The sequence below is a fragment of the Mobula birostris genome, chromosome 15 (genome assembly GCF_030028105.1).
Source record: "Mobula birostris isolate sMobBir1 chromosome 15, sMobBir1.hap1, whole genome shotgun sequence".
NCBI lineage: Eukaryota > Metazoa > Chordata > Chondrichthyes > Myliobatiformes > Myliobatidae > Mobula > Mobula birostris.
In genome coordinates this window covers 36,594,443-36,613,224 of record NC_092384.1, presented here as the reverse complement: position 1 = coordinate 36,613,224, position 18,782 = coordinate 36,594,443, and the positions used below count along the sequence as shown (strand labels likewise).

Below are 18,782 nucleotides of genomic sequence, written 5' to 3'. Positions count from 1 at the left end.
TGTCCTAGCCTCATTAGTACTCACAAAATTAATTACCTCAAATTTATCAGGATTAAATTTTTGTCAATTTCCCAGCCCCTTCCACATTCTCATCTATATTTCCCCATAAGTCGACTAATCTCCACACTTTCAACAGCTCCACCAATTTTTTGCAAGCTTGCTGATAATGCCTTCTCCATCCACAGCTGAAATATTTGCATATATTGTAAAGTGGATTCCGGTTAATTGAGATATTTCAGGATTGGTGCATTTTGGCCCAATTAAGCATCTGCCCCAATTAGCTGAAGTTTCAATGAGATAGTTAAAAGGTATAAAAAAACTCTAACTGTTGTTTAATTGAGTAACAATTTGTGTATTTAAATGTAATACAGAACATTTAGAATACTATCAATATCTATATAGTACTAAACAATTGTGTGTTAGTTCCTAATACTAATGATGAATTCATCTGCTGTGTTCTTTTGATTGACTGTAAGTGAACAAGATCAGCATGGACACCTAGTGCAGATAATGGACTGCCTTGGATTATTGGTCCCCAACCATATGCTACTGGGCTGCGAGGAAACGATATGATTTGGCGATATGAAACGATACGAGTCAGCTGCACCTTTCCTCATTCCTTGTCACGCACTGTTGAACTTGAAATAACCTACCAAATCATACTAAATAACACATAAAACCTAAAATAACACTAACATGTAGCAAAAGCAGGAATGATATGATAAATACACAGCCTATATAAAGTAGAAATAATGTATGTATAGTGTAGTTTCACTTAACAGAATCGGGAAGGTTAAGCCAAAACCAATTTGTAGAAAAAAAATCGGTACGTACATGTATGCGCACGTCATGCATGCGCAAGGCTTCATGGTCATGGTAGTGTTTCTCGGGGTAAACGCAAGTGTCCCATATTTGGCTGCTACTTTTATCCCTCATTTGGGAGTGAGAAAGTTGGCAACCCTACTTGAACACCAACCCCCTTCCCCGGTCGGCCGGTCTGCAAGAATATTGTCAATAGTAAACGGGTCTGCGGTACAAAAAGGTTGGGGACCCCTGCCTTAGGTGATTGCATCCTCCAAATCTTCATTTTCATTATAACATTCAGATCATTGTCAATACCTTCAAATTCTTTGCAACTCCTAACTTGTTGAAGTAGTAAAATCGTTTCATTTTCACTTCCAGTTATCTGTGGCATCTCCAAGCCTGAATACTTGAAACTGCAATGAACAAAACAGCTCTGAATTGTTTGACTGCTTAATTCTTGCCTGCTTATCAGTGACAAATGTCATTGTTTTTGAACACGAACACAAGACTGATGCTATTTTAAAAACTGATTGCTCCAACCATGGTGTAGTGTCTAAAGGCCACAGAAGTGCACAGGGCTGACGCTAGTTAGAAACTACTTGGCAACAGTTGCCTACCCCAATTAAGTGGCATATTGTCCCAAGTAAACATAAGGAATCACGACTATTTTCTTGATTTAATTTTTGTCCTTTGAGTTGTGCCAAATAAATGGCTTCTCTAATTAACCAGAACCCACAGTATTAAAAACGGCAAGGGTCCCAACTAGTGATCCCTATGTAACACCAGAAGCATTCATCACAGAAACAGCTCTCTCTAGGGTGAGGCCAGCATAGCTAGTCAATCAATTAATAGGATCAGTCAAGGAAGCAGAAAACAGCCGCTTGTTCATTAAGATTCTGAAATTGGGGCTATTATAGAGTGAGATACGAAATGCTTATTGAGAGAGTACACCTTGAATCAATATTATAGGTAGATGTCTTGGAACATTCTGATAAACTCTAATCCTCTTGTTACATCTTAACAAGCATGTGGAATTACACTTTTCAATAGCATTTGGCCCTTTTACAGTACATAATTTAGTTGTCAGGCTTCGAATTTCTTCCAAGACTGATACTAAAACTTCATCTAAAATAATGCATGGGTGAATGAAATTGGGTAGAAGTATTGTGCATAAGGTCTTGCATGAAGATAATTTTTAGAGTATGCTAATCTTTTGTGAGAGCTTTCCAACCTTGCTAAGTTTATAATTCACAAATCTATAAGAGTTTCTTATGCTTAATAGCCTTAAAATTCCGTTACTTATTATTTGTTTTAAATTGTGTTGGCCTTGTGTATGCCCAGTCCCCATTACATCAGAATCTGCTGTAATTGTTTACTTCTACAAATCTTTGCCTCAGTCCTAGATGGTCAGCCATTTATTTGTTAATTCTCTGTTGCCTGTTTCCCTGTGTTGGATTATTCATAGTTTATCTTTTGCTTCTCCATAGTTTATCTTTTGCTTCTCCATAGTTTTGATACGTGGCTTCATTGGAATGCATGGATTCTGTTTTCCTTCTGCAGTTGTTTGATGGCAAGAAAAAGATTCTCTTCTAAATGAAGCACTGTTGCACTATTTTAGATAAAGTTTTTAGTATCAGTTTCTGAGGGCCCAAATTTTTAGGGTATTCTGCCATCTTGCTTGCATAATGCAAAATGTTTCATCACTGCAGATCTCGACTAGGTATGTGAAATGGGTACTGGTAGTAAATTAAATGTGGACTTTACTGGAAACGGGGGATTTTTTTCTATATCAAGTTTTAACACAATTAACTATCATGAGTGTTACCCTTGCTATGTAGGCTCTTTGGTGTTTAGATATGGTTTCACCTCTTTTGTTTCTGTTTCTATTTGTTTTCATTGAAGTTCTATATTTAATTTAGGGATACAGTGTGAGATTAATATAGGATTAATAACTTCAACAATTTTCAACAGAACTTGGATCCTCTTCCTGGTGAATAGTAGTTTTATTTGTTCTGTTCAGTTCATACTATCAAAGTAAGAATCTTGTAATTTCCCTAAGTTATGTTACATAATGTTAAAATAATTTCCTCCAAAAAAAATTCTCTGAATCCGGTTGAATTTTTTTTTACATTTTTAGAGCCATTGATGCCCATAGGTTCAAATGCTATTGCATGTAGATGTGGAATCACACTTCGAAGCATCATGCATTAAGAGATGTCTCTTAGGTTCAAACAAGAACATGATTACCTGAAAATATAGAGTAAGGGAGCATTCCACAAATGAAACACATAAGCACATAAAATGATAAGGGACGCACTGCTTTGTGACATGGCTCATTCATTTTGCTTTACTACATATCACCAGGAGCTGGTTGGTTGCTTTTAATCCTCTGGATATTTACTTTCATTTAAAATGCAGCACTTAACCTCAAATTTGTCTGTAAGGCAAATATAAAGGTAATGCTCCTCAGAGTGTGACCATGATAGTCAAGCAATTTTTTTTTAATACGTTGTAGGCTGTGTACAACCAATTAAAATGGAATCAGAGGGAGAAGCAGCACAGAAATAGGCCCTTCGGCCCACCAAATCTATGCTGATCATCAACCACCCAGTTACACTTTATTACATTAATCCATCTATGCAACTGTGACATTCTTTTAATTTGTAATTCATGTGTCCTGTGCAACTATCCAGTGTTGCTTTAATATCACTGTGGTTTAAATATGTAACCAGTTGTTTCATTTGTATAAAATTGTTAATATATGCATCAATCAGTGAATAACAATGTGTTTGTCTCTGATTTAACAGGAAGAAGGCAGGGGTCATGGCTATACACATGGTTCATACAAAGATAAACAATTGTTTCAGTGTGATGAAGATTGTGGAGTTTTTGTCCCTTTCGACAAACTGGAGCTTGTTGAAGAGGAAGGTGGTATGGAACATGAAGCTTCAATCGTGGAAAGGTTTTACTACAGTGAGAAATCGGCTTTGCCAATTAACTCAAGGGTGTCTGCAACAATTGAAAATGAACTAATGTTTGGTACAGTCGTATTCTGTGGTCTACTGCCTGGAAAAGAGGATTATGGCTATTTTTTAGGTGTCCAAATGGTGAGATTTCTTATAAGTGCATTCTGAATTTTGTCTCCAGAGTGGAACCTCCTTTGATTATATTTATCAGCCATTATCAGCCGCCTTCTGATGTGGTGAAGATGTCTCCAGTAGTGGGAGAGTGTAGGACCGGAGAGCACAGCTTCAGAATACAAGGGCCTCCCTTTAGAACAAAGATGAGGAGGAATTTCTTTAGCCAGAGGGTGTGAATCTGTGGAATTCATTGAACACATGTCTGTGGAGGCCGTGGCATTTGGTATATTTAAGGCAGCAATTGATAGGTTCTTGATTAGTAAAGGAGTCAGAGGTTACATGAAAGCAGGAGATTGAGGTTGAGAGGGAAAATAAATCAGTCATGATTGAATGGCAGGGTGAACTTGATGGGCCAAATGGCCTGATCCTACTCCTATATCTCATGGTCTTACTCTTGTTCAAAGGTCTCAGCTCATCACCCAATGGTGAGACAGTTTTTATGTGATGCTTGTTTAAAACAACTACTTGCCACTATTGCTTATGCTGGCTCCTGTATGTGTACTTCGATACTCTAGATTGGTTGCCTCCAAGGAATTTGCAAGTTAATCCTAGGAAGAAGAGAGGACAGGTTACATTGTGCTTAATTTTGGCCTGCCAGTTACTCTATTAGTGCAGCTATGTTTTAGTAGCCCTAAAGACAAGATAACACTGGAGACTAGCTCACCACTGCTCTTTATATTGTTTTAAATGTCTTTTGATCAGAGACATTTATTAACAGTCCTAAAGGACTTGTTTTTAAATAAGCATTTTTCTTTAGAACTGAACTTAAAATACCTTTTCTAAAACAAAATCTGTTGAAATGTCATTAAAAATATTAAGTGGAATAAAAAGAGGAAGAAAACAAACCTTTTACCTCGCAAACACGAGGAAATCTGCAGATTCTGGAGTTTCAAGCAACACACATAAAAGTTGCCGATGAACGCAGCAGGCCAGGCAGCATCTCTAGGAAGAGGTACAGTTGACATTTTGGGCCAAGACCCTTCGTCAGGACTAACTGAAAGAAGAGCTAGTAAGAGATTTGAAAGTGGGAGGGGGAGATCCGAAATGATAGAAGACAGGAGGGGGAGGGATGAAGCCAAGAGCTGGACAGTTGATTGGCAAAAGGGCTATGAGAGGATCATGGGACAAGAGGCCTAGGGAGAAAGAAAAGTGGCGGGGGTGGGGGGAAGCCCAGAGGATGGGCAAGGGGTATAGTGAGAGGGACAGAGGGAGAAAAAGGAGAGTGAGAGAAAAAGAATGTGTGTGTGTGTATATAAATAACGGATGGGGTACGAGGGGGAGGTGGGGCATTAGCGGAAGTTAGAGAAGTCAATGTTCATGCCATCAGGTTGGAGGCTACCCAGACGGAATATAAGGTGTTGTTCCTCCAACCTTTTACCTGTTCTTTTTGACCAAGGTTGGAAACATGCCTTGCATTCTATATACCTGCCATCCCTGGATTGCATGCAGCCAATCCGCTCAGTATATTCTGTTGATGCTGGCCTTGGTGCTGAGTCCAGTGCTGGAGTGATAGGTCAGGTGAGGCAGTATCTGGATTCCAATTTGTTCTTGTTGTTCACGTTGTAACTTGTGGGTGTGGAGGTCAAGATTGAACTGACCCACGCACTATTAATAATTTCACTCAGAACGGTTGGCTGAGAATCTGTATTTTCTAGCCAGTCTCACCACCATGTATTTAAACTTTTGCTAAGAAGTTGCTTATATTAAAGAAGTTTGCATGTAATGCTCCTTGATTGAGGGGGGAAAAGTAGTAATGGAAAGGCTTGAATCAGTTTCTTTCCCCCCAAATAAGAATTGTTTCCATGTTAAGCACTAACTCCAAGATGTGGATTATGGCGGTGGCTTCTCCCAGAGGGATCCTGTTGACTCAGAGTATTAGCCAATATTCGTACTATCTGCTTTCCTATGCTGCTGAGGAGCCATTTAGTCTCTGCAGTAGATTTTTCCCATGTTTCCTTTTTTTGTGTGTACAAATTCAACCAGTTATCTTCTGAAAGATGTCAGTTGATTTTACATTCATCTCAGTGATTCAATTTAAAGCTAAAGGAAGTTTCAATACACATATCTTAAATGTTAGTTATAATTTGGATTACAAAACCGGAGTTTAGTTTTAATTTCAATTATCACATATATTGAGAGGGTATGGTGCCAAGCTGTATGGGTCCTAATGTCCTTCCCTTGGACAACATTGGTGTCGTGGAGAAGGGAGACTTGCAGCATGGGCAACTGCTGGTCTTCCATACAAACTTGCCCAGGCCTGCGCCCTGGAGAGTGAAGACTTTCCAGGCGCAGATCCATGGTCTCGCAAGACTAACGGATGTCTTTACTTTGAGAGGGTATGCGGTTGGATATTTTGTTTCCAAGTTGTATTTTAATGCGAATAAAATTTGACCTATCTTAATTTATCCAAAAAAGTTCTCAACAAATCCTATTACATTAAGAAGTTATTAGATTAAACATTTAGTCTGTGATGTTATTGATGGGCTTTTGACTAAAGTTGTCCTCCTTGACTGATCAGCCTCAATGTTGGTAGGATGCAGCAAACTCGTGCACGACAGTTTGAATATTATCTCATGCATTTCCATGATTTTGCAGCATCTGCTGATTTTCTCTTGTTTGAAAATTACCTCATCTGACTTGTACTGTATGGTTATACCAGTGTAACTAAATGTTCCTTTGGCCTTGTTATTCTTCATTTTCTTAATAACTTTATTGAGTGCAGTGTGAATCCCAGACACTTCTTGAATATTTTCTATTTCAGAGCAATTTTTATTGTGCATATTCCTATCTTTTCTTTACTCTATTCACACTTTATAGAACCAAATAAGCTTAAATCTTACCTTCCATTGTTCTTTCACAACTAGCACAACTTGTTCTCTGATTTTTATGTTCTGAATTCTGTGCCCTTGTAGTCTGATGTCATCATAAAATTTGAAAGCTGTATATTGACATGTATGAAAGCTAGAAGTTACACTCCATGGCCACTTTATTAGCAACTTCCTGTACCTAATAAAGTGGCCACTGACTGTGTGTTCATGGTCTTCTGCTGCTGTAACCCACCCACATCAAGGTTCAACATGTGTATTCAGAACTGCTCTTCTGCACACTACTGCTGTAACACGTGGTTATTTGAGTTACTGCTGCTGCCTTGTCAACTTGAACCAGTCTAGCTATTCTCCTCTGACCTCTCTTATTAACAAGGTGTTTTCACCCACAGAACTGCTGCGTACTTTTTTTTTGTTTTTTCCAAACTATTCTCTGTAAACTCTAGAGATTGTTGTGCATGCGAAAGTCTTAGGAGATCAGCGATTTGTGATCCTCAAACCACTCCGCCTGGCACCAACGATCATTCCACCGTCAGAGTCACTTGCACCTCTTAATCCTTCTGCCTGCTTGCTTATATATACTGAGTTGCTGCTGCATGATTGGCTGTTTAGATATTTGCATTAACAAGCAGGTGTACAGGTGAACCTAATAAAGTGGCCACTGATTGTTTACTGCGTCTAATACTGAACCTAAGGTACTCATTCAGAGCATAACCATCATCACTTTGAAATGCCCAGCCCAAAAGGAAGAACTACTACTGTGAAGAGCTGGGGGAACTATGGAAAAAGAAGTTTTGTTGTGGGAGTAAAAACATTTAATATATGTAACTTCCTTGGGCCTCTTCTTCTTCTGCCTTTCAACTCACAAGTGAGCATAGGCCACAGCAACCTCTTACCAGATCAACCTGTCTTATGCATATCTGTCCAGCTGTGACCATGTCATTCCCACTCTCCTGGTGTCAGGTAACGCTTCCCTCCTCCATGTGGACTTGGGCCTACCTCCATTTCACTTGCCCTGAGGATTCCATGTGAGAGCTTGTCTGTTGATGTTATTCGGAGGCTTCGTCAACGTGTGTCCTATCCAGCACCACTTCCTTCTTTTGATCTCTGCCTCATTTGGTGTCTGGTTGGTCCTTTGCCATAATTCTGTATTGTTCACATAATCTGGCCATGTTAGCCCCAAAATCTGACGCAAGCATTTGTTGATGAAGGTCTGGATGTTTCTGATTACTTCTGATGTCAGTCTCCAAGTTTCAGAGCCATATAGGATGACAGGTTAGATATTTGAGTTGAAGATTCTCAATTTGGTTCTTAACCTTAGTTCTTTTGCCGTCCAAACTGGACGTAGTATTATGAAGGCTCCTCTGGCTTTTTGGATCCTGGTCTTTACATCCTCATCTGTACCTCCTTTCTTGTTGACAATGCTTCCCAGATAGATAAATGACTCAACTTCTAGAGGAGCATTTCTTAGGATAACTATGTTGTTTCCTGCATTTACTTTTAGTAATTTTGTTTTCCCTACATCAAAGATTCAAGATTCAAAAAACTTTATTGTCATTCTAACCGTACATCAGCTCTGCAGGGCAGAATGAGACAGTGTTTCTCAGGGGCAGTGTAATCATAACATAACAAATGCAACACTAAATAATAAACATAACAATAAATAGTAAAACACAACAGCCACATGTCAGTTAAAATCAGTTATAAGTGTCCAGTGCAAGTTAAAGGTGTCCAAAGCAGAGTCAGGTGGAGCAGCTATTTAGCAGTCTGACTGCCTGTGGAAGGAAGCTGTTTAGTAGCCTTGTGGTTTTAGTTTTGATGCACCTGTAATGTTTGCCTGATGGCAGAAGAACAAACAGTTCATGGAGAGGGTGTGAGGGGTCTTGAATGATGTACCCTGTCTTCTGGAGGCATCGACTCTGAAAGAGGTCTTGGACAGAAAGTAGGGAGACCCCAATAACCTTCTCTGCTCCCCTAACCACCCTCTGCAAGGCTTTTTTGTCGACAGCACTGCAGCTGGAGTACCAGGTTGTGATGCAAAAGGTCAGCACACTCTCAGCCATGCCTTTGTAGAATGTAGTTAAGATGTTAGTGGGGAGTGATGCTTGTTTAAGCTTCCTCAGAAAGTGCAATCTCTGCTGGGCCCGTTTCACAATCCCACTGGTGATCCTGGACCAGGTGAGATTGTCCGAGATCTGCACCCCAAGGAACTTGATGTTTTGCACTCTCTCCACTGTGGAGCTGCTGATGCTGAGGGGTGTGTGCTCAGGCTGAGACCGTCTGAAATCGATGATCATCTCCTTGGTTTTGGTGACATTAAGCATCAAGTTGTTATCCCTGCACCAGCTCTCTAGGTGTTTGACCTCCTCCCTGTACATAGTTTCATCATTTTTGCTGATGAGCCCCACCACTGTGGTATCATCTGCAAATTTAATGATCAGGTTCTCCTTGAATCTGGCTGCACAGTCATATGTTAGCAGTGTAAACAGCAGTAGGCTAAGCACACAGCCTTGTGGGGATCCAGTGCTCAGTGGATGTGATACATGGATGTGTAGCCCTGTCTTCTGTGATGTGGAGTCTAGAAGATCTGTTTTCTCTTGCATCTGGGCATGGCTGTGTGACAATAGTGCCAAATCATCAGCAAAGTCAGGATCATCTAGCTGAACAATGTTCACTGTATTCCATTCTTCTTGCCGTCTGTTGTTTGCTTCATAATCCAGTCCACCACTAGCAGGAAGACAAAACAGGACAGTAAGCATCCCTGTCGTACCCCAGTGTTCACCTTGATAGTATCTGACAACTGACTTATATGGATTGCTGTGCATTCCATATCTTCATAGATCTTCTTTACCAAGTTAATTAACTTCTCTGGAATCCCAAAATGCCTCATTAGTTTCCACAATGTCTCCCTGCCCAGGCTGTCAAATGCTTTTTCATAATCTACAAAATTAATGTATAGTGATGTGTTCCATTCCAGCGACTGTTCAATGATAATCCCAAGAATTGTAATCTGATCAGTGCAGGACAGTTTTGTTGAAATCCTGCTTGTTCATCTCTAAACTTCTCATCCACTGCATTTTTCAATCTCTCTAAAATGATTCTGCTCAGAACTTTCCCTGGCACTGAAAGCAACATTATCCCTCTGTAGTTTTTGCATTCCTGGAGATCTCCTTTCTTAGGGATTTTAACTAGATGTCCTGTTCTCCAGTCCTTGGGTACTTCTGCTTCCCAGACCTTTTTTGTGATGTGCATCATTTCAATAGATATGTCTATACTGCTCTTCAGTGCCTCTGGAGGTATACCATCAGGTCCTGCAGCTTTACCATCCTTTAGGAGCTTCATTGCCATTCTGATCTCCTGTTTGGTAGGAGTGCCACAGTCTATCTCTAGGTTGTTCTGTGCTTGTGGGACGACAGGTGGTTCTGGTGATGATGGTCTGTTTAGAAGCTGTTCAGTGTTCGGCCCATCTTTTGGTCTGGTCCTCAACTCCTGTCAGAACTTGTCCTTCTTTATCCTTAATTGGTCTTTCCACTGGTTGAAATTTGCCAGAGAGTTTCTTGGTTGTGTCGTACAGTCCTTTCATGTTCCCTTTTGATGCTTCCTGCTCTGCTTTTGCTAGGTCTTCAATATAGTTTATTTTGTCCATTCTGATGCTTGCTTTCACTTTCTTATTTGCTTCTGCATAGTTTTTCTGTGCAACAGTCTTTGATGCTCTTGTTTTGCTTTTAAGTGCATCCTTTTTTGCTTTTCTTTGCTCTATTTTTCTGAGTGTTTCAGCAGAAATCCATGGTTTGTGTTGGCAGTCTTTCTTACCTAGAACTTCTTCACATGTACTGGTCCAGACACCTTTGGCTTGTTCCCAGACCCTCTCAACACTTGATTCTTCATTTAGATTCTCCAAGGCTTGAAATCTGTTCTGCAATACTAAGTTGAATTGTTGTCTTTTCCCCTGGTCCTTCAGAAATTGTGTTGCATAGCTTTTCATTTTGCTTGTTGCAGCGTAGTTCCTTTTTAAGTTTGAGCTGAAGCTTACCAATAACAAGATGATGATCTGATGCCACGTCTGCACCTCTAAGGACTCTGACATCCTGCATGAATCGTCTGAGCTTCTTACTAATACAGATATGGTCAATCTGGCTTCCTGTTCGATGATCTGGTGAAATCAAGATCCTTGTGGATCCGCTTGTGAGGGAATATGCTGCCACTAGTTACCATTTTGTTGAATGCATGGAAGTCTACAAATAGCTCTCCGTTTTCATTTTTGTCTCCAAGTCCATGCTGCCCCATTATTTCTTCAAATCCTGTGTTGTCATTTCCAATTTTAGCATTAAAATCTCCCATGAGGATGGTGATGTCTCTTGTTTTCAGCTTCTCCAGGAGTACTTGCAGTCTGTTATAGAAATCTTCCTTGACAGTGGTGTCCTTGTCATTTGTAGGGGCATAGGCTAACACTGTGATTAGCTTTACTCTCCTATTACTGGTGCGGAAGGATGCAGACATGATGCTGGGTCCTGATGTTTCCCAAGCCAAAAGTGATCCCTTTGTTTGTATTGATAACATTAATCCTACTCCCTCAGTGTGTGGTGCGTTCTCTTCCATGTGTCCTGAATAGATGATAGTTTCCCCTGAAGTGATGAGTTGTACTTGTCCTGAATTTGTCCATCTAGTTTCACAGAGTCCCAAAATATCTTAATTTATTGTTCTGAAATTCTTTTGCCACTTGTAGGGTTCTTCCCAGCTTCACACATGGTCCTCACATTCTAGATGCCAATTCTGGAGGTCTTCTTGGTTGACAGTAGGTTTTTCGTTAAAGGAGCTTCCTTTCGGCTTTCGCTTCTCCACGTCATACAGCTCTCCAAAAGAGGCCCTATCTCTCCCAAAACTGGCGGACTTGGTTTTGATGTTGCTGATGTTTCTGTAGCAATAATTATTTTTACAGGATAGGGCTGCTAACCCTATGCCCAACCCTCGGTAGTTGCCTTTTAGAACATGTGTGGCAGGGTACAGCGGTTCTATTCTTTTAAAGGACCTGGAAACCGCACAGGTAATTTCCTTGGGTATTACTCATTCAAAGCCAGAATGCATTGTTTATTATATGATCAGAACAATGATACTAATGATAATAACTTCTTAAAATTAAAACTTGTGTTTCCAGGACAAAGGCTTCAGTGATTGGGATGGCACGTGGAATGGAAAAGTGCTATGCAGACATTCACAAGGCATGGCTCTTCTTTGGATTGAAGATGTCACACCAGGTATACAACCTCAGATTTAAAAAATGAATTTTTCAAACAGGTGTATGGATAGGAAATGTTCAGCAGAATTTGGGCAAATGCAGGCAAATGTGACTAGCTCAGGTAGGCAGCTTGGTCAATGTGGATGAGTTGGAATGAAGGGCTGGTTTCTGTGCTGTGTAACTTTGACTGGAATGGAGTACTTTTCTGTATTTTGCTGCCCTGAAGTATTTAAAGAATAACGTGACATAAATTTATAACTTTATACAATATCCACGTTTTTCTTCACTTTTTTTTCCTCAAGGGGATTCTAAACGTTTTTTCTCCGTAAAATCATTTCACAGTTTGGAACACTGTTCATCATGGACTCAATAGCAGTTATTAATATCAATTGAAGACTGAATGAAAACTTTAACATTCCTTTAACATTCCATGAGTTTGGATCTAAATATGATGGGTACAAGGCAAAAGCCATTGATGGAATATGCTCCACTTGCCTGGAGTGGTGAGCCCCAGCAAAGCACTAGAGGCTCAATGTTATCCAAGGCAAGGCAATTCAAAGATCAAGGATCAACTTTATTTGCCACATATGTTTACAGCTATTGGAAAGTTGCTGTGGTGTGTTGGCACTAGATGCAACAAAAATGTTAGAGAATAGAGTGTCGCTTACTGGAATAGCACCCCACCCACCAACTTAAACATTCTATCCTGTTTTATCCTGATGCTTTGGCGATGCAAAGTTTCTTTGGAAGTCAAGAATGCGGCACAAAATTTGTTGTTATCAGTCTTAAGTGTTACAAGATCAGAGAGAGCAAAGAAAAAACGAAAAGCGTGGTCGTGGTAGTCTCAGACTAGAGATAACAAAAATTTCAGTGATAACAATTCACCTATAAAATAGCCAAATTCAAGCAGTGTGATACCTGCTACTGAAAACTAAGAAGTATCCAGAAAAATACAGAAGCAACTCTACAGTAATTACTGGAAAATCCACTGAATTCTTACATGAACCTTTTCGGTGATTATTTTAAAATTACAAGCAAGCATAGGAAGGTTAAGCTGCTAGAAAATTAACAATTCTGTATCCAAATCTAATCTAACAGCCCCTCGGTCGATAGAATACAGAGCATGTCATGCAGGCAGTGGGTATAGAACGCACTGCAGATACTCATCTTCACTTTTCCAATGACACCACCTAATTGCCACTAAGATTGGTAAGGGTAGCAGATACAAGTTGAATGGCACTCTGACTTGGAACTGTTCCTACTTCATGACTGGTTATAAATTCTGGAAGTTCCTACCCACCAAGATTGTGGGAGTCACTTCCACCAGAGGGGTTGCAGTGATTCAGGAAGTTACAGTTAAAGCCAGAAATTTACGTACACCCTAGCCAAATACATTTAAACTCAGTTTTTCACAATTCCTGACATTTAATCCTAGAAAACTTTCCCTATCTTGTGTCAGTTAGGATCACTACTTTATTTTAAGAATGTGAAATGTCAGAATAATAGTAGAGAGAATGATTTATTTCAGCTTTTATTTCTTTCATCACTTTCAGAAGTTTACATACACTATTTTAGTATTTGGTAGCATTGCCTTTAAATTGTTTAACTTGGGTCAAATGTTTTGGGTAGCCTTCCACAAGCTTCTCACAGTAAGTTGCTGGAATTTTGTTCCATTCCTCCAGACAGAACTGGTGTAACTGAGGTAGTTTTATAGGCCTCCTTGCTTGCACATGCTTTTTCAGTTCTGATCACAAATTTTCTATCGGATTGAGGTCAGAAAATGATGTCAAGTCTGGTTCATCCTTGGGAGCAATTTCCAAATGCCTGAAGGTGCTATGTTTATCTGTACAAACAATAGTGCGCAAGCATAAACACCATGGGACCACGTAGCCGTCATATCGCTCAGGAAGGAGACACATTCTGTCTCCTAGAGATGAACGTACTTTGGCGCGAAAAGTGCAAATCAATCCCAGAACAACAGCAAAGGACCTTGTGAAGATGCTGGAGGAAACAGGTGGACAAGTATGTATATCCACAGTAAAACGAGTCCTATATCGACATAACCTGAAAGGCTGCTCAGCAAGGAAGAAGCCACTGCTCCAAAACCGCCATAAAAAAGCCAGACTACAGTTTACAAGTGCACATGGGGACAAAGATCTTCCTTTTTAGAGAGATGTCCTCTGGTCTGATGAAACAAAAATTGAACTGTTTGGCCATAATGACCATCGTTATGTTTGGAGGAAAAAGGGTGAAGCTTGCAAGCTGAAGAACACCATCCCAACCATGAAGCATGGGGGTGGCAGCATCATGTTGTGGAAGTGCTTTGCTGCAGGAGGGACTGGTGCACTTCACAAAATAGATGGCATCATGAGGAAGGAAAATTATGTGGATATATTGAAGCAATATCTCAAGACATCAGCCAGAAAGTTAAAGCTCAGTCACAAATGGGTCTTCCAAATGGACAATGCCCCCAAGCATACCTCCAAAGTTGTGGCAAAGTTGCTTAAGGACAACGAAGTCAAGGTTTTGGAGTGGCCATCACAAAGCCCTGACCTCAATCCGATAGGAAAATTTGTGGGCAGAACTGAAAAAGTGTGTGCGAGCAAGGAGACCTACAAACCTGACTCAGTTACACCAGTTCTGTCTGGAGGAATGGAACAAAATTCCAACAACTTACTGTGAGAAGCTTGTGGCAGGTACCCAAAACATTTGGCTCAAGATGTGTAGTTTGGAGCAAACAACAAGCTGCTGGAGGAACTCAGCCTGTTGAGCGACATCTGTGGAGGCAGAATGATAGTTGATATTTTGGATCAAAACCCTGCATTATTCCTGATGCTCAACCTCCTTTGTTCTTTCATCTGTTTTTTTTTGTTGTTCTTGATATTTTACTTTTATTTGATTATTGACATGTATATTTTTGAAACCATTAATATAGTGTTTCCATGTAGTATACATATGGGTTTAGAGCAGAATGCAATTGCTTAACATTGCTGTTGCTGAAGTAGTACTATGCATCGTAATGTTCTTTGTGATGTCATAGACCTCCAACCCTTTAACCCTGTATTTAGTCAATACAATATTTGTAACCAATGTGCTTAGTGGATGATGTGATTGATATCTGAAGGTAGAGAGTCTTTCATGTATGTAGCTTCCCCAAAGAAAAAACTGAATACAGGAAAAAAAGTTTTAAAAAAACATGTTGATTTCCCTTTTGACCCTAATAATAAGGACTGAGAACGATCTTAAATGATAAAATTATTTGGAAGGTAAAGAGAAATTGCTTTCTCTGATGGAAGTGTTTTATAAGGGGGCAAATCTATACAAAGATAAGCATTTTGGAGGTGATATCAGCATGCGGGTGCAGTAAATCTTTAATTGTCCATGTGGTTAATAGGAATGGAGATTCATAGAATGGATGTTAAGGGATATGGAATATGGAGAAGTAGTTAGACCTAATGACACAAATTGACCAAAGTGACTAGTGGAAAAGTCTTGAAAAGACTAACCTAGTCATTTTGTTAGGATTGTAACATTGCTCAAAATGTAATTTGATTGACAGTGAAATAGTGTTTCTGTTGATAATGCCATTTAAGCCAAACAATATAAACAGAAAGGCCATGCTATATTATGGACAACATACAACATATAGATGAACTATGATTTCTAGATTATTACTAAAAGTCTGCCAATATGAATGATAGCTTTCATCCTAACGCACACTGTAAAGTATTTAGATAGATAGATAGATATACTTTATTAATCCCGAGGGAAATTTGGTTTTGTTACAGCTGCACCAACCAAGAATAGAGCGTAAATATAGCAATCCAAAAAACCCCAACAATCAAACTAAAATGCAAACTATGCCAGATGGAAAATAAGTCCAGGACCAGTCTATTGGCTCAGGGTGTCTGACCCTCCACGGGAGGAGCTGCATGTTCGATGGCCACAGGCAGGAATGACCTCCCTTGCCGCCAAGTGTTGTATCACAGTGGAATGTGGCCGAAGTCCAACAGTAAAAAGTTCAATATCCAGTCTGCAAACACGTTCCTCGATCGTAATATACTCCGGATTGCACCATGCATTGTTAGCCAGAACAGTAAGCACCGAACTCCTTTACTCTTACCGCTTTCAGTGCTCTTCCGGTCAGTCGGAACGGTATTACCCACCGAACTCCTCTTCTCCAAAAGTCTCTCTTGTCTCGACCCGGTCCTCTTTCCTCGGCTTTGTGATCCCCCTCTGTGTGTTTTCCTCCGGATTTCAGCAGGGGTGTCCACCGCTCCGTTCGCTAAGCCGGCCGGTCTTTGCTGGTCCGTGAAATACACAATGCGACCTTGCTTCTGTCCCGTGTGTCGGGATGTAACCATTTCCAGAGCTAAAGAAAACCCAAATAAAACTCTCTCTACCAGCATATTAGAGAGGGTGCAGCTTCGATGTGTTACTATGAGAAAAAAAAAATACAAAAAATAACGTAAATTGAAAAGTAAGAAGAAGAAAGTAAGAATAGATCGGAACGGCTGTACCAGGCTGCATGCACGACCGGCACATGTGCACTTATTATTAAGTCTTTTACTTCTGATGCATTTATCCATTGGAGTCAAATTTTGTGATTTTGGTGAAAGCTATTATGCCTTAAATTAATAATTGTCTGCTTGTGGTACCTCTTGATTAAATTTAGAAGGTGCTAAAAGCAAACAAGTCAGTTCATGACAGCTGCCACTGGTCTATGAAGAAGCCTCAAACTGTCCTATCAAATTATTCAGTTTTCACTTTCAAGGCTGCAACTGTCACATGTAATTAGCCAACTGAATTGCTGAAATTCTCTGAAAAATTTCTTTTGCAATTTGACTTCATCAAAATAACTACGTCATTGAAAACAATGCACTGCATGAAGTTTAATGAAATTACACCATTTTGGAAAAAAAATAATTCCTGCACTTAACCAGAGAAATTGTTTTAATAGCAAATTATCAAATTTCCAGATAATTTGCAATCTATTTCAGTACTGACTGATGTAGCAACAATAGGAAAGAATATCACCACAGTAGACTCTTAGAAACCATTACACTCTTGTTTTGTTCCAATAGTCATCATTGAAGTTCAGGGAATATATGTTGTTGAGATGGATGTGTGCCAGGATCAATCGTTTTTCTTTTTGGCCTGGAAATAAAATGTTTTCTAAAAATACTTAATTTCATAAATGGCCACAGGATATCTTACTGTTTTTTTTCCCCTCTATCTTCCACCACCCAATATACTCGCAATCAATGTAAAATCTTCCAGTCCTGCTTGTAGTTGAGTTGGGAAATTACTCTAGGCCTGGGTCCTGTGGGTCAATTCTGGAAGTTTACTTCCTGAGATGTTGTAGGACAATATTTAAAATGCATTATATTATTTTAAACCTTGGAATACAAATTGTACAAAGTAAGGTCAGAAATATCCTCTTACAACATTGTATTGTGCACTTGTAGCAGGAATTTTTGAATGTGTATTCATTATTTCTATGCAGAATTTGGTGATTTAAGTTGTAGGTCAGTATTATGCAAGCATGTTATTTCTGTTAGAGGAGAGAGCTGAGTTTCTGCTATGACCTAAGCTTGCAGCAGAGAAAGTAAATGTGCAACTGCAAGTATCTTGAAATAATAGAAAAAAAGAGCCTGCATTGAAAGTGCTTGCTGTTCTCTGCAATTTTGCAGATACCTCAGACTCAAGACCACTGAAACAAAGCTTTGACTCATGTGCATGTAATGAAAAAATCTCTTCAAATATAAATAACAGATCAAAGAATAAAGGTAGGAATAGTTTTCTGTTCTATTCCACACTATGATTCTCCTTAAAAAAGGGATTTTGTTGAAAAGAAGTAGCAGACGGGAAGGACTTATTTTCCTTTAAACTCAATGGCATATATTGTAGGTAATTAGTAAATGTAGAGGAAAGTTTTTTTTTCCCATGTACTGTAATAGAGATTTGAAACTTCCTTAAAACCCACCATCACATGTATTGGACCGCATGTGCTCGAACATGCAGTGCTGCAGGTTTGGCTGATTTAATCAGCTGCTTTTGATCTGGCCTGAACATGATGGATGTAAAGGCTCTTAAGTCTGAATATCTATGACTGTACCTTTCTGGGTCTTGATTTTAGGATAGTTGAGACTCTCAAGCAAAAATTAATATTATTTTAGAACTGTAATAATCCACTGCCCAATTCTGGAAGTCTTGATGGTTCAGCAATAATTCATGTAGCATTTGATTTGCTGGGCATGTACTCTTTAAAATTAGTAGGTTCACTCTAAAATAAGTGTAATATCCAGAACAAAACTAATTAAAAATGTTTGGTATTAATAGGGAATAACATCATATTGACTGGAAAATCCACTATTCATTCATTCATGGCTTGGCAAATGAAGATTTAGGAAGGGGGCTGCCCACGTCTACTGCAGGCTCGTTGGTGGCTGACGAGGCCAATACGGGACAGGCAGCTCTAGCCACAGCGGCTGCAAGGGAAATTCTGTTCTGGGTTTGGTGCTGCTGTGTCATGGTTCTTCCTCCTTCTCCTTTTGTCCTCAATGCCAACCTTGTGTGCGTTCTCGAAGTAGGAGACAGACTGGTGAATGGTGTGTCGCGAGGCCTCGCGATCGGAGGCCAGATTAGACCACTGGCAATGGTCAATGTGACAGGCACCAAGGGATTTCTTCAGAGAGTCCTCTTACCTCTTCTTCGGTGCCCCTCTGTCATGGTGGCCAGTGGAGAGTTCGCCGTACAGCACAATCTTGGGCAGGC

At 39.8% G+C, this 18,782-nt stretch overlaps 1 protein-coding gene across 4 annotated transcripts in view; it reads left to right on the top strand.

Annotated features, from left to right (window-relative positions):
• The window catches only part of cyld (cylindromatosis (turban tumor syndrome)), an 80,674-nt gene that overhangs the window by 10,070 nt on the left and 51,822 nt on the right, over positions 1-18,782 (top strand). For 3 of the 4 annotated variants that reach the window (XM_072279586.1, XM_072279584.1, XM_072279585.1), the window contains exons 3-5: positions 3,612-3,911; positions 11,925-12,024; positions 17,699-17,794. In XM_072279586.1, the coding sequence (XP_072135687.1) occupies positions 3,612-3,911; positions 11,925-12,024; positions 17,699-17,794 (496 nt within the window). The remainder of the gene's footprint in view (positions 1-3,611; positions 3,912-11,924; positions 12,025-17,698; positions 17,795-18,782) is intronic. The other variant, XM_072279587.1, reaches the window with a different exon arrangement.